At 43.9% G+C, this 15,141-nt stretch overlaps 4 protein-coding genes across 4 annotated transcripts; 1 reads left to right on the plus strand and 3 right to left on the minus strand.

Annotated features, from left to right (window-relative positions):
- Positions 1-6: 6 nt before the first annotated feature.
- On the minus strand, positions 7-1,326 carry Gr8a (Gustatory receptor 8a). Its single transcript, XM_017239058.2, has 4 exons — positions 483-1,326; positions 277-428; positions 139-228; positions 7-81 (listed from the first exon to the last, which is right to left on the minus strand). Exons 1-4 carry the CDS (start codon positions 1,324-1,326, stop codon positions 7-9), a joined length of 1,161 nt encoding a protein of 386 aa, XP_017094547.2.
- A 510-nt stretch (positions 1,327-1,836) lies between these two features.
- On the minus strand, positions 1,837-3,348 carry LOC108123775 (uncharacterized). Its single transcript, XM_017239075.3, has one exon. It carries the CDS (start codon positions 3,033-3,035, stop codon positions 1,911-1,913), a length of 1,125 nt encoding a protein of 374 aa, XP_017094564.2. The 5' UTR covers positions 3,036-3,348; the 3' UTR covers positions 1,837-1,910.
- A 79-nt stretch (positions 3,349-3,427) lies between these two features.
- On the plus strand, positions 3,428-10,136 carry t (C45 family peptidase tan). The gene is made up of 9 exons (XM_017239324.3): positions 3,428-3,584; positions 5,393-5,491; positions 6,441-6,534; positions 6,629-6,732; positions 8,382-8,492; positions 8,551-8,785; positions 8,847-8,967; positions 9,028-9,144; positions 9,204-10,136. The coding sequence occupies exons 2-9, from the start codon at positions 5,405-5,407 to the stop codon at positions 9,496-9,498; spliced, it is 1,164 nt and encodes a 387-aa protein (XP_017094813.1). The 5' UTR covers positions 3,428-3,584; positions 5,393-5,404; the 3' UTR covers positions 9,499-10,136.
- On the minus strand, positions 10,089-11,676 carry LOC108123759 (uncharacterized). The gene is made up of 2 exons (XM_017239057.3): positions 11,550-11,676; positions 10,089-11,493 (listed from the first exon to the last, which is right to left on the minus strand). Exon 2 carries the CDS (start codon positions 11,349-11,351, stop codon positions 10,641-10,643), a length of 711 nt encoding a protein of 236 aa, XP_017094546.2. The 5' UTR covers positions 11,352-11,493; positions 11,550-11,676; the 3' UTR covers positions 10,089-10,640.
- Between the last annotated feature and the right edge of the window lie 3,465 nt (positions 11,677-15,141).

Raw genomic sequence — 15,141 nt, forward strand, 5'->3', positions numbered from 1 at the left:
GAGCCTCTAAAAATACGTAGTGCTTAGTTTCGGCATAAACTGGATGGTGTAGATCATGTAGGTCCCCACGGAGCAGGCAATCTGTAAGAAGCAAGCAGTAAGAGGACTAGGATCATCCCAAGAAGGCACTGCACCAACCCGTGTGAGAAAACTGCAATCCAGGACGGTCAGTCCCAGGCAATTGATGCTAACCGGTTGGTGCAAAAGTTGCAGCGAAAAGTTCTGGATCTGGAGAGGATATAAAGTTGAAAATGGCAGCACAGCTGGACAGCTCACCTGCAGGGAAAGATCGGGACAACTGCAGCTTCCGGAAGAGGGTACAATGTTGTGCAGCTGATAAGCGATCCTGGGCACGTAAAGCATGCAGCTCTGGGAGGCATAGACGAAGGCGGGGATCTCCAGTACGGCGGGGATGATCAGGTAGTAGTCTATGGCGAGTAAAATCCTTTAGTGAGGATCTCTATAAATTAGGAAAAACCCACCTATATTGGCCACATTGTTGTAGATGGTGTAGTACATGAAGTAGCAGTCAACCGCTATCCGTATGTTGATCGAGAGCAGGACTGTGAGGATCGAGTAGTTGAAGGCGCCCTGGAAGCTTCGGTACATTTCCCAGATACCGTTGTAGACCCTCTGTTTCTGAAGTAGCCGGCGACGCAGAAAGGTCTCGAAGCCGGGAAAGCTCCGACCCGTTCCGCTACAGGCGAATCTCGAGTACTCAGCCAGGAGTCGGAGCTCCTGTTCCAGCTGGGCCAACTGCTGACGGAGTAGCTCCATATGTAGGATAAACTGAATGTTCCGCAGGTAGGTCAGGAAAACCAGAGGCTCATAGGTGGACCAGAAGAGCAACATGTGGTGGCTGAGAGGCTGCACCCGCCACATGACCACGTGGAATAGCAGCTCGCACATAACCAGGCCGTACAAGGTGATGATGAAGCGGCGGTACTGCCGGAGCTCCCTCCGGAGGCTGCCGGCCTCCATCATCCGACTGCTGAGCCGGAAGTGGAGGTACCAGAAGTTCGCCAGGTCCCGCTGACTCGTCACAGTCTCCAAGTAAATGGCCAGCACAGCCATCTCGGCAAATACGTACTTTAAAGCGTCGTTGACGCACCCGAACATGTCCCCCTGGTAGAGGAACTCCTCGTCGCTGAAGAGGCACACTAGAATGAGGCCGCTTAAGGCCAGCAGGAGGAGCAGGCCCCAGGCTCGCAGCCTACGGCGCCACCCGGAAGGATCCCCATCCCCGGGAAGGGGCAGGCCGTGGAAGCCGAGACACTGGTACAGTCGCAGGTGGAAGTGCAGAACCTGGCCTCCTTGGTGGCTCATCGTGGACTGGCCATGGACGAGCGAGCTCATCCGGAAACGGACTTATCCTCCGGTAAGATCTCCAATAAGTGGGGCAATCAGGTGACACAATTCCATTAGGCTAAGTGTCTGAGTGGGGGTACCGATAGAGCACTGGGGGCTCTAAAACAGGGGCACTTCTAGAAATAAGAGTCCCATTTCAAACTTGAAATATTTCATTGCAAATTTGTAGTTTTAACAATTCTAGTTTATTATTCATCATAATAATAATTTATTTAATGGGTTTTTATCATTAAATTATATATTTTTCTTCAACGAGTTAGCTGAGTATTATATTCTACCGATTTCCATTCACTTTTTGGTTTTCTAACAAGGTTGAACTTACGAGTTCTAGCTGGCTTCGGAATCGTATCATAATATATGATATAATAGCTCTATTAAAGATATAAAAAATATTATTAAAAGATTTCTTTCTGTTTTTTTGTTAAAATTTATTTGTTTTTAATCTTAGGATAGTTTTTGTTAAACTTACAGAGCTACGAAAAAAAAACACAAAAATTCAATAAATACGTCTTAGGCATAGCGCACTATATCTCTAAGTTACTCTACAAGTAGGGCCCACTGTACTGGTAGCCACTGGAGCCACCGTACCCCTGTACATGGCCTACGTTGTAGCTGTCGACGCCGCTGTACGTCTCGGCCGCAGCTCCGTTGAAGCCCGCGGACTCCGGCCAGTCGACCAGGGAGGGCCGGCGGCGTCGTGGGGGAGCTCCGTAGGTCTCCGCCGGTTCCTCCTCGCCGTAGGCATCCGCCACTGGAACCTGCGGCGACGGACGGAAGTCACTGGAGCCACTGGAAACGGGTCGGGAGTAGTCGTACCCAAAGGAGCCTGAGGAGGACTCCTCGGGGGCCTCCAACGTGTAGGCAGGGGCTCGGTTCGCCTTCGAGCCACGTCCGGAGTGGGAGGGACCGTGACTGTGGCTGGATGGAATGTAGGCATGGCTCGGTGCTGGCGGTGAGTAGCTGTAGCCCGACTCTGGCTCCAGATCGTGCTCCAGGTGCTCCTCCACTGGCGCAGGCTCGGCGTAGGCACCGATTCCATGCTTGCTGGGGTAGTGGTAGCCGACGTCCTCCTCGTCCTCTACGTCCTGGTGGGAATGGTGGTGGTAGGAGTGAGAGTGCGAGTGGGAGTGAGCGTGCTGCTTGGGACGGGACTCGATCACCCTGTAGGTCTCCACACTGTGCTCCGGGTGATCCTCGTAGTCGTAGCCGTGCGGCCGGTGCTTCTCCTCGATGATAGTGTATGTGTTCACCTTCTTTTTCGGTGGAGGCGGGGGCGGAGGAGGGGCCTTCTTGGCGTACGCGTCCGTGAGGTGCTCGGCCAGCTCTTTGGCGTGATTGAGGTAGTCCGCATGCTCGCTCATGTGCAGCGGCTTGTCCAGGTCCGACAGGATGACGCTCTCCAGCAAGGGACTCGGCTTGGGCCGAGACGGACCTCCACCGGGCCTGGCCCCGCGGCTTCGGAGCAGCTGGTGGGGATGCGGATGATGGTGGAAGTGGTGGATGACCTTGTGAGCCGGAGGAATTTCCAGTTCTGGCGGGGACTCCTCCTTGGGCACATGCACCTTGATGTGGACGTACTCGTTGCCGAATCCTGAGACCAGCGGCAGCAGGAGCGTGCCGGAGAATAGAAGTAGAAGCATCTGCAGAGTGTGCTCGAGCCGGTCCATGTTGCCGCTTCGAGTGGTCGTCACCTTATGGCCGCCGCCTTGCCAAAATTGGTTTAAACCGAAGTCTTTCTTTTGTCCAAAATTTATATACAAGAGCCGATGCTGGCCAAGACGACAAGCTCATGACCTACGAGCCCTCCGGGTGAAGTGGCTAACATCTAAGGGCCCACATCGACGAGTGCATGCCCTTCCTTGGGCACTTTGTCCGCCATTTTGTTGTCGGTGGAGAGATACGATGGTGGAATTACGCAGTTATTCTTATTTGTGGACCCCTGGGAATACTCTCATGATCCATATGTTTCTCATATCTCTCACGTCATAGTTTCCTTTGTTCTATAATCAATAAAATAAAATTTTATACTCGTTGTGTAAAATCAAAGCTCCCCTATCAAAGTGAAAGCCCCACTTCTCTCTTGGAGTTCATTGACCTGAAATCACGTAAGCTAAAGGGAAAAATCCAACGAAAGCTATCGGTTTCCCAGGAAATTCCATAGGTCAAGAAGCAGCGACAAACGAAGCCCCAAAATCCACATACCCTCTCCACGGCAGGTGAGCGGAGCAGAAGCAACTGTAAAATGTTATTTTCTTGTAATCACCGTTTGACAGCGCTTAGTAGCATCTCTTTTTTGAACTCTCGCTCTCCGTGGCGGTGGAGCAGCCCCAGATAGCGGTTGTTTTTGTTTTATTTGTTTTAACTTTTGTTTTCATTATTATTGAAATGCGCCACATAAACACACACCGAGACACACACACACATACGTATGCTACTTATATTTTTCTAGCCGCCAGGTAAGACAACAACAAAAACACTAACAACGAACGAAAGTTAATGCCTTTTAAAAAAAATTCAATAATGAAAGCGACTTGATCTGTTTCGCTATCTTTCGTTTTTCGTATGTTTTTCGATCGAATCGCTCCAAATTGCAGTTTTGGGGAAATTATAGCGTATCCCATTCATCAGCCGTATTCTCACTTATATAATCGGTTAACATTGTCTTAGTTTATGTTGTTTTTTACCTGTAAATTAATAAACATTTAATTGTGATGCTAATGGGCAAACAAAAACAAAAAAAAGCGACAAAAAACATACTGAGAAAGTTGCCTCGACGATCAGATCAGATCATCATTATCATCGCGAAAGCTCTCTCATACCTACAAAAAAAAACAAAACCCAAATAAATAATTCAGATGCAAGTGGCATATTGAGTGTAAATTTTGATAAATTCTAATTTATTCGCGTTAGGTCCGAAAATCAATCAAACGTATCTGTATCTGCATCTCCAGTTCCCACGACTCTCTAATGGAAATTTTAATAGTTTTTTTGTGGAAAATTACCTGTTTAATGCAAAATCCAGCCCAGTTAAAAAAGAATACTAATCAAAAGAAAACGAAAAGGCGGCAAAACAATCGAAATAAAACAAAAGCGAAAATATTCATGGTCATCGTGGCCAGGAGGGGGAGGCGCATAGGGGCAGTGTTGGAAACAACACCAACATATTACGTATACGCAGGGGAAGAGGCCAAGAATAAAGCCTATTAGAGAGCTAATTGACTTAGGCGTGTACGGTTCGAGCCCTTTCCAAAATCTATCTTTATTAAAAATCGGCCAATTGATTAAGCTCAGTTGGAGCTAATATAGCCAATTATCATAGCTTTTTTTCATAAACTCTTCAGAGTTTTTAAGCACCTCTTAATGCAATCTTTTTAAAAGATGAAACATGGCGCTTGTTAATGCTTAAAATGACATTTATTTTAATTACACATTGGAACATCTTAAATCTATAAAGTTTCTCTGCTTTTAAGCATTAATCACAACGATTGGGATCATAAAAATTTATGCAACACTGTCACCCTATTCTATGCCTCAAAATGGCGCCAAATTTAAAGAAACTCAAGTAGTTCTTACTTTTATTTTGACTTTTAAGCATTTTCTTGACTTAAAAGTTGCATCACTTTTGAGCATTCTGGGATGGCAATGGGTTAAGTAACGCCTGTAATCGATAACAAGGTACCGCCACCGCCACCGGCGAACGGCGGCCGGCAGCGCTGACGTCAACGCCGGCGCCGGCTGAGGCGCGACTGCGACGCTTGCCTGCGACAGCGTCAAAACAAAACAAATCAGTTTGAATTCTGAATTCAAGCGGTCTAGAACCCAACAAACAGCTGTCCCGCCAAAAAGTCCCCAATACATTACCAGAACTTACAAAGAACTCTTTGAGTTTCGCGCCTCGCATTTTTGTTTATACTTTGCTTTTGTGTGTTATCATTATCAAGTTATCAGTGCATCAGGTTCCCTTGCGATAAGCCCAGGCTCTACCACACCAACTCTCCAATACTCTACCTTCGACTCGCCACAGCCCAGAAGAAGAATGTCCTCCGGAAAGATCCTGCCACGTCGCCAGGCTGTCCCAGTTCTCTACACCAGGGGGACGCACTATGAGGTTGGATTCGATATGGTGAGTATCTTGGACCCTGACATTTGACCTCCTTTTTTTTAGACTCCTTTGCCCTGTCACGAAGGTCACGAAACTTGAAAGTTTTGTGGTAATTATAGGAATAGGTGGGAAAGTATGGGGGAATGTTTTAAGGATATTTATGGGTTATGTTTTATGGGATATCATAAAAAGCCGCAACCGCAGTTAAATTTTAAATATTATTTTGATAAGTAAACATAGAAGCATAAAAACTACATAAATTTAATGAAAAATGAGTGTAATAATCGCACACATTAATGAAAAGTAGAGCACATCCTACATTTTACCACCAAATGATAAAAATTGCAAACTGGGCTATCTGGGTAATGGTGGCCATAAGCCACAGATGGGCACTATCTTTATGAATAGCCCCCCATAGACCCCCATTAATTGGACAAGTCCCGGACCCAGACGCTTTTAACTAATGCAGTTCGTGATACTCGTGGCTTTGTTGACTTTTTCCCGACAATCGGGCCAAGAATACTCGCTACACTTGACAAAAAATCTGCATGTGAATACGATATTTTATCCTATATGGATCAATGGCCGTAACCCTAGCCATATCCGTTTGATTCGTCGTGCTGGTGGGGGCCCACCCAAAAGATCACTTTTTGTTAACCAACAATTTGTTTATATTGCGAATAATTATTCATATTTTTTGTGTCTTAGTTGGAGGCTTTTGTTTACACAACCATCGATCGATCGGTCGTGATCGATTATGTTTCTTATTTCTTTACCTTTCATGTGTCTCTGATTTGTCTCTGAGAAGTACCAGTTCTGAAAAGTATATATATATACATAATAAAAATAAAAAGTTACCTCAGCAACGGTGGGGGGCGGTAGCCTCAGATCGTGCTCAAAATTGGAAAGCATTTAATCGTTTTGGTAATAATAATAATAATAATAATAATAATGAATACAATAATTGCAGGGCCGGACATTTGGCTCGATGATCAAGAACTTTCTGATCTTGTCGAAGCCCCTGAACGAGACCTACTTGCCGCTCTACCAGTCCCCAAAAGGCCGTAAGTATCCGAGAGTGTGCCGCCACTCGAATGTATCTGATGGATGGTTGACGCACTGATTCATCCAGAGCTTATCATTCATCCACTTTTTCAGGGCAAATCTACAACGAGACCCTCGAATCGGTGAAGGACAGCTTCCCCCAGTATGTCCGCGAACTGGAGGGCGTGGCCGATGGCGCGGAGGTGGAATTCCATAAGGTGAGCTCCTCCAACTTAATTAATTAGCACCCGAACGGTAAATAAGTTAACAAGTTAATAAGCTAATAAGCTAATAAGCCAGGCATTAGCTAATTCTTGGCACTAACCCGCAATTAAAGGCCCATTAAAACAAAGCCTAGGCATAAATATTGTAATTTAACGCCAATAGTGGCGTGGGAGGCGCGATTCTAACTGTTTACCTATCTATATCTTTTGTATTGGCCAGTATTAGCGATAGATAACCTCAGGTTGCAACTAGTGACGTGTTGGGTGTTGCGTGTTGCTTGTTATTGTTGGTTGTCTGTTTCCAGTTGGCAGTTCAAGTCCCAATGACAACATTAAATGCAATTTGCGAGTGCACTGCTCGGCACGGCCTACAGTGATAATTGGCTAAGCCAAACACTAATTAGCTAGAAAGCAAATTTTATTTATTTATACAATACAAAATAAATAATTAGTCAGTTAGTTTGCGCCTCTAATTTCGTTTTTTAATGAATCGGACTCGGACTTTGGTGATTGCACAATCCTCTCCGATCTGAATCGGAATAATTATAATATAATTAGCTGAATAATTAACTGTTACGGGTTGGCAGTGGCACTTAGGCAGTGACTACTGTACGGGCGCAATCACAAATCGAAATGGTGACCGTGCAGAGCGCGCAGACATTGAACTAGTTCCGTTTTGCCGGCGTCGCTGCTTCTGCTCGCGTCGCTGCTAACGTTGACCCCCCACATGGGGGAGTGGGGGGGGGGCCATAAAGAGAACTTGAATAAAAAGCAAACAAAATGGGAATAATGTGAAAGACAGATCTGCTTTTTATCGACATTAAATTCACATAAAAAAAGGGTATTTACAGTCTCCACGAATGCCTCCCCTCCACGAATTCAAAGCCAATTTGTCTTTTTGGCCAATGTAATAAAAAATACAGAAAAGCCGTCAAGAGAAGAGAAGCCGGCTAAAGACGGCTGACAAACCCTTGGTTGGCTTCTTCTTTCGATCTGGGATTCGATTGTCGTTTGAATTCCAAATGGCCGGGGATTGGCCTGGCCGATTGGAGCCATCAATTAAACGGCTCATTAGCATGGGGGCCAAGTGGGGGCCGATAATGTGTTATAATTTCTGCGATCTCCTCCGATCTTCGATCCGAGACCCGAGACTTGACTTTGGCTGTGGCTGTGGCAGTGGCGTTTCTGCCAATTAATTGCACGCAAAAGTCGCCGCATGACGACCTTGGCCGCATCTGAATCTATTCGCACGCAGGCACTGAAAAAAAATTACTCAAAGAGATGCAAAAATATCTAAGAACATACTGTTGAGATTCTTCCAGTGTCTTGGCCAGTGATCTTGGCCAGACATGGCCTAATGCTCTCTGAATCTCAGGTTTTGTCAGGTGCCTCCAGCACTTGGGTAATCTTTTTCGAATTATGAATGCATTTATGGCCATTTATGGTTCTACTTTCATTACAATGTTACCATAATCCATAATTAGCTGGGGATCAAAGTGCCCCAACGGGTTAATCATTAATCGTATTTACTAATTAAGATTGTAATTAGCATTATGAGTTTAGTTTATGTATGATTTGCATCTGTCATTGAGGCTGATACAAAGTATTGAAATTAATAATACTATTTAATATCTTATCCACAGCTATTCCTTCTCCACCTGGACGAGATCCTGCCGCAGGCTCTGAAGCACCAGCCACGTAACAAGAACCAGCCCACTGGCTGCTCCACCATCATAGTGAACCAGAAGAATTGCGTAAGCTTGTAGAACTCTTATTGGACAATCGGGATCTAACTTAGGCTATTATTTCCAGCGACTTTTGGGCCACACAGAGGACGCCCTAACGGAGACCCTTAACCATTACTACTTTGTGGTGGCCCACATCATCAGCGACAAGCCGCAGGGCAAATACAATGTCAAGGAGGAGCACTTCATGTCCCTCTGCTACGCAGGACACCTGCCGGGCTACACCATGAACCAGAATCACCATGGACTCGTCTTCAGCATCAATACCATCAGTGCGGAGCTACTGCGAAGTGGAAAAACTCGTATGTTTATAGTTTTTGTTTTAATTCTAATTATATTAAAATTATTTATATGTTTCTGTAGCTCGTCATTTCCTCACAAGAGCTCTGTTGGCCACCAGCAATGTGGACGATGCCTTCCGGGTGCTCAAAGATGCAGGAGTGGGCGCTGCGGATGCCTGCTCTGTGAACTTCACCTTTCTGGCGTAGGTTATAGGTTGAATCACTTTTTTAATATTTTACTAACTGGTACCCTGCTACCCCAGTGACCCCCGTCAGATGTGCTATAATGTAGAGGTGGCTCCGTCACCGGAGCGGAAGAACGAGTCCTATTTGAGTATCAAGGAGATACCTATTGGGGAGCATAACTACCACGTCAATCAGTAAGTATATCTGCAGGACTATTCCTACATTCTTTTAAAACCTTATATTCTCTCCGCAGATTCGATCGGATCCGCCAGGACCAAGCCAATGAGCTGATGATTGACTCCAGCATCTCCAGGATGCAGACTTTTGGGACCTACAAGCCGCCAATGAGCGAACAGGATGTCCGGCACATGCTGGGCGACGTGTCCGGCGGAGTCTACTGCGTGTGGCGGGAGAACGGCAGCTGCGACGAGGTGGTGAAGACTATTGCCGTTGGTATTTTCGATCTCAATGCCAGGACGATGTCCTTGTACTCGGACAATCCCAGCGAGACTCAGCCCCACTGCCGTCTGCCCCTTCTCTTCAAGTAGTTTCTTCTCTTCGTTGCCTGCAGAAAATCCAGAAATCTCTTCAAACTAAAATAAGTTGGATCACTTTGATCTCCAAATCGTACTCAGCCGGAGGGAGTATGTTTCCAAAACATTCTCCCCTGGTACCAAAAGATTACTTAACGACTAGGATATGTTGACTTTCAGAGGTTTCCTAAATTCGATTCTATTTTCTATTTTCCACACCATAAATACTTATATGCATTTTAAAGCTCAGACTAACCAACTATACAAACTATACCTTAATGGTACCTATACTTTATCAACAGACCACATTATAAAGGTCTTTTATGGCATTAAACTTAATCATTTCCTATATTGGTCTTTATATACAGGTTTACTTATCTATTCAAGTAAACATACAAGCAATTTATTGATTTAACCGCATTTTATCAGAATATATATCTTATTCCACCTATTATAATCATATCCATATCCATACTCAAACATACCCATTTCATGTATCAGAAACTCTTTCTAAAAGGTCTTATTTGTTTTCCCAAGTTCTTAAATGCTTTTAGACTAAAATTCTTTTTTTTGCTTCTTAAAATTAAAATTAAAACTCTGATATGTAAATGTATTTTATTATAATAAAGTATATATTTTTTATTGAACTTAAATGTTTCAACTTCAAACTCTTATAGTCAAAATGGAAAGCAAATAAATGAAAAAATGGAAAAAATTAACTTTTTGTTGTTCTGGCAGTTTATTCTTTATTATCCGCCTGCCTTTTATAGAATATTTTTGATGCTTCCACAACTAGATATATCGTGAATAGTGCGATTTTGTTAATTATATTTAGTAGTTTAGGTTATTGTTGAATGTAAGGCAGTTTTGGTTTTTTGGTTTCGGCTGATGGCTGTTGGCTGATGGCTGAGGGCTTGTAGCTTATGGCTTGCAGTTTATATTATGGGTGTTGGCTTCGACTTCTCTGCTTTCAGTTCTCGGCTCCTAGTTGATCCGATTCATGTTACCTGTTTCTCCGCTATATGCAAGGTGATAGGCAATTGGCGTGAACAGTTCCGTGTAGAGGTGTGTAGAAAATATAAACATCAGAGGGATCAGAATTGTCGGTCGGTCGGTCGATCGGTGTTCCGGCCGGCGGTGGTCCAGCTTCAAGAAGATCACAGCTTCCGAAGCTTGTCGGCAACAATGACGGGATTGTCGCGACGAATCTCGCTAGCGCCCATCTTGCGGTAGTCGAAATTGCATTCATGGCGGTCACTGTAGCGGTGGAAAGTGCAAAAGGTGCCGCCGCAACGGCAGGGGAATCCGCCGGTCAGGCCGAGCTTCTTGCCGCACTTGTCACAGCGCTTCTTCTCCGTGTCTGCCGAGTTCCCAGTCACAGCGTTGGCCTTGGCCTCGGCTCCTGCCTCACACCCACCGCTTGTGCCAGCGACGGCAGTGACGGCGTTTCCCTGGCCCTCGGCCTCAGTTAGCTGCTCCTGATCCATAGGTTGCTGCTGATTCGACTGTAGATGCTGCTTCAGAAGCTTTTCGGCGGCGCCGATTAAAATGCTGTCCGGATTACCGACCTTCGAGGGCTCCGCCTCGACTTTCGTCTGATCTTCTCCCTCGTGCTGCTGCTGTTTGTGGTTCTGGCCTTGCAGCTCTGGCTCATGTAGAAACGACGGCTCGGTACCAGGCCCCAGCTCTGGGGACGACTGGCCGGCCACTCGGAAGGAGGGTGGACGCGAACGCAACGCCGGCGGGGATGAGGGAGCGGCTGCCGTTGGGCTTGCGTTGGCATGGTTCCCATCGGTGCTGCCATTCGAGATGGACTCCAACGGATCCTCTTCCGGCTTAGCAAACTCGCGTACTTTTCGGTTTTTCATGCTTTCTGGTAATCCGAATAGATGATCAAAGGTCTCAGTTTGATTTGCTCTAATGCAACATCTTTTCGAATTTAGCAGCTATAACCTACTACGTTCAACAATCGGCCTACACGATTTTTTTTCTCAGTGGCACACCAGCTTCCTGGAAATGCAGTGTCTTCAGGTTTATAAAATATATCTTCGAAGAATCCAACTTACCTCAAAAGATAATAAATCAACTTCCTTTGGAAAAAATGCCGAGCTTAAAAGCGCAAGCACGTGCTGCTTCCAGCATTCGATACTTCCTTATTGGCGATGTGTCACGACCCACTTTACGATCTCTAACTATCGATTACTAGCGGTATTGATGGCGATATTATGACGGATATGACGGTTGCACTAAAAAAAAGGTATTATGATCATATTACTCTTAAAGAATTATTATTTAATAGGGCGATCTGGAATATTGTATCTTTAAAGATCTAGGAAAATTATTAGGTGCTATTTTTCCCGAAGAGTATCTTTCACATCTCTAAATTGGCTTTCTTTGAAGCACCTTGGCGTTAATAAAGGGCTGGGTTTTAACTTCTGAGTCATTTTCCATTAATCCACGATTGATAATTGAAACTTTCTGTAAATAATCATGAAAACAGATATTGTCCACTAAACCCAGACTGGTGTTCTATTTTGTATATGCCATAGACGATAAATATATACACACATATGTACATAGTATGTGTGTCTGTATGGTGCCAGGGTGCTCCTGGCTTTCGAGTTGTTTTGTAAGGCGCAAAATTGGCAGGGGCAGCTGCTGGTCGTCATCTGCTTTATGTTAGCACATACATACATGGATCCGGATGGATCACTGTATGTGGATCATCCTCAGATCATGTGCATATGGAGCGCAGTAGGAGAAGCAGCCGGAGGTGAAACATTTTCGTAACATTCCACGCTGGCGTTTGGCTTGTAAACAAGTACTTTTCTTTTTGCTGATTTCTGAGGTGGAACGGTGAATGGTGGGTTGTGGATGTGGATGTGGATGTGGGCGGGTTAACCTTGCCAATGGCGGCGCAGAAGGCAGAGTCCATGACGATACCACATCCTCATCCAAATCAGAATCAAAATCAAAATCAAAATCCATATCCAAATCCGAATTCACTTCCCCGCTAAGAAAAACATCGCGCGCACTCAAAAGCAAATCAAATCGAATTCGATTCGACAGGCAACCGCAACGAGAGCAATAAAATTGATTGCGTTTATGTGAATTAAAATCAAATGCAAAGTTCTAATGCTTTTTCTGGTTCCTTGGGACCACATGGGGTCTGGGGACTGGGGCATTGAAAATGTCCATGCCGGGTAATTGGCATTGGGGTGAATGAAGTTTGGCATGCCCGTGATGGTCGCCATCTGCCCCATGCCCCGCCATTTCAAATGCCAAGAGTGACCCAAACCGAAATATATTTTTGTATCCAATTGGATTTTGGCCTAAATCGGCCTACATGAGGCTATATTTTGCTACTTTCCACGAAACAATACAATTATTTACACAATAAACACATCAGATTGAAGTGTGGCGCTAAAAAGTATGCAAAATTTTAGCCAAAAGACACAAGAGACTTTTAATAAAATATATTTTTTATCAAAAACTATAACAAATACATAATATTCAAGTAATATTCTATTATTTTTTAATATTTCTTGAATATTATGTCAGACAATGACCTTTCTATATACTTCTATAACTTCAAATTCAGCCTTTTGACATTCTCCATGTTCTTGGCATATAATAGCTTCCTTAATTTCCTTGAATATTATTTAATATTTGAATTATATTCACGGAAAATGCAATTAAACTCAAATCGAGTGCGTGATGAGGTGAACAAACCATTTCCATTCCCATTCCATAACATTTTGCATATACTTCCAATCAACGGTATTAGCCTTCCATGTCGAGAGACATATTTCCCGGTTCCGTTAACTGACTGACGTACGCTAGAACGGGACGGCACGGGGATGAGTAGCGGTTCATTCAACGGCAAATTTGCCGCCATCTTCCCCAGTGACCCCCCACCACCCCCAAGAGCATCCGAATTCGTGACAAAGTCGCGCAAAAATTTTAATTGCAATATTTTTTTGTGTCGCTAGCCGTCGTCGTTTTCGTCGTCGCATTGCATTTTAGCCTACCTTAAAATTATAAGTAAAATTAACAATTTTTAATTGACTCTGAAAATTAAAGAGGAGGAAAAAAACTAAAACTAAGACCGAAACAAAAACAACCAGAGGGGGAGGCAAATGGCACACATTTTCCGAAAATTTTCATAGATATTTTTGGGCGTTCTACCAAAGGGTATAAATGGGGTATGATGAAACCTAATATTTAACATAACGATTTAAAATATCATTAATTAAAAACAAAGCCATTAATTATTCCACTTTTATTTCGAAGGCCAACCATGCGTATGAGTAATATTTTCCTTCTAGGGTATTATGCATTTGGTTCAAGGCTTCAGTGACACCTTTTCATTTCTTTATTTTCTTACATTTGGCAAACATATTATTTTAGTATTGGGCTAACGGTAGCTGTGTGTTTTTTTTAAATGCATTTGATTTTGGATTATATATTCGAAAGTGTTTTCGTTCCGATTAACTTGTAATTAGTTTTCACTTCACTCCTCGCCATTTTCATTTTCGTTTCAATTAAATTTTTTATTTTAAATGCGGAAGTGTGTAAGTGGCCAAGCGATTCTCGGTTTTTTGTGGATGTTGTCCATCGGGGGGACTGGGGGCGGTGGGGTTCTTCCGCCGTGACCACTTTGGTGACATGGACGACGACATGGCCAATGGTGGCGCCAAATTCTTCATTGCCAACGGAGCGGGGCAAAAACGCGTCAAAGCGCCAATAAATTGTTATTTCTTCAGGCCTTTTTTTTTAAATTTATTCTGGTTTTTCCTTTTAGTTTGTGCATATTTTGCAAGCCATTTGCATACATCGAATTTCGTTATAATATTTTAGTCGGAATTGGCTGCTTGATTTGCATATTTTGATATTTATTCATTTGCATATGCATTTCATTAAATTAAAGTTGTTTGCCGCTGTCGGAAGATTCGCGAATGCAGAATTCTGAGCCAATTTGCAGTCTCTGCGAATGCACGTGAGTTCTCTTCGTTGTTATTGCCACATGCGACAGCAGGGGCGTAGTGAAAGGGCGGGGGGCGGGTGAAAGTGCAGGCAGTGGCCAATTTGCAATTTGTCGCCTTCATTAAGTTTATTTGGCTCGCTGTTGTGGTGTCATCTCCTCGACTCATGATCAGTGCACAAAAAATATAATAATTATACATATATATTTATAATTTTGGTATTTATAATTAGTTTGGGATCGCATTTCCACGATCATATCTCGTGTTTTTTGTCGAAAAAGTAGGCAAGACTCCCTTGGAAACGAACCTGAATGCATCAGGTTATCAGAAACCAGGAGAAAGTAAACTTTCCCATCTCCTCTCACCCACTCAGGTGCAATGACTCTATATACCGTTGGGTACCTTCGCCCCATCTCGCTTCCGCAAAAAAACCGAATTAGCAAAGCTTTAATTTTTGGTTGAACCCCCATTGGCCATCACTACTCTCTCGCTCCCCCATTTAGGCTGCACTTTCCGATACATAGAGGTGGTACTTACTTAGATACTATCGTGATGCATATCTGTCAAAGCCCCACACCTAATTAAGCTTATCTGGTGTTTAAAATTGAACATATTTTTTAAAAATAATGAAAAAGGTATTTAAACTCCATAGCCTTTAATGATAAATGACCCA

Source organism: Drosophila bipectinata, chromosome XR (genome assembly GCF_030179905.1).
Source record: "Drosophila bipectinata strain 14024-0381.07 chromosome XR, DbipHiC1v2, whole genome shotgun sequence".
In the NCBI taxonomy this organism is placed as follows: Eukaryota; Metazoa; Arthropoda; class Insecta; order Diptera; family Drosophilidae; genus Drosophila; species Drosophila bipectinata.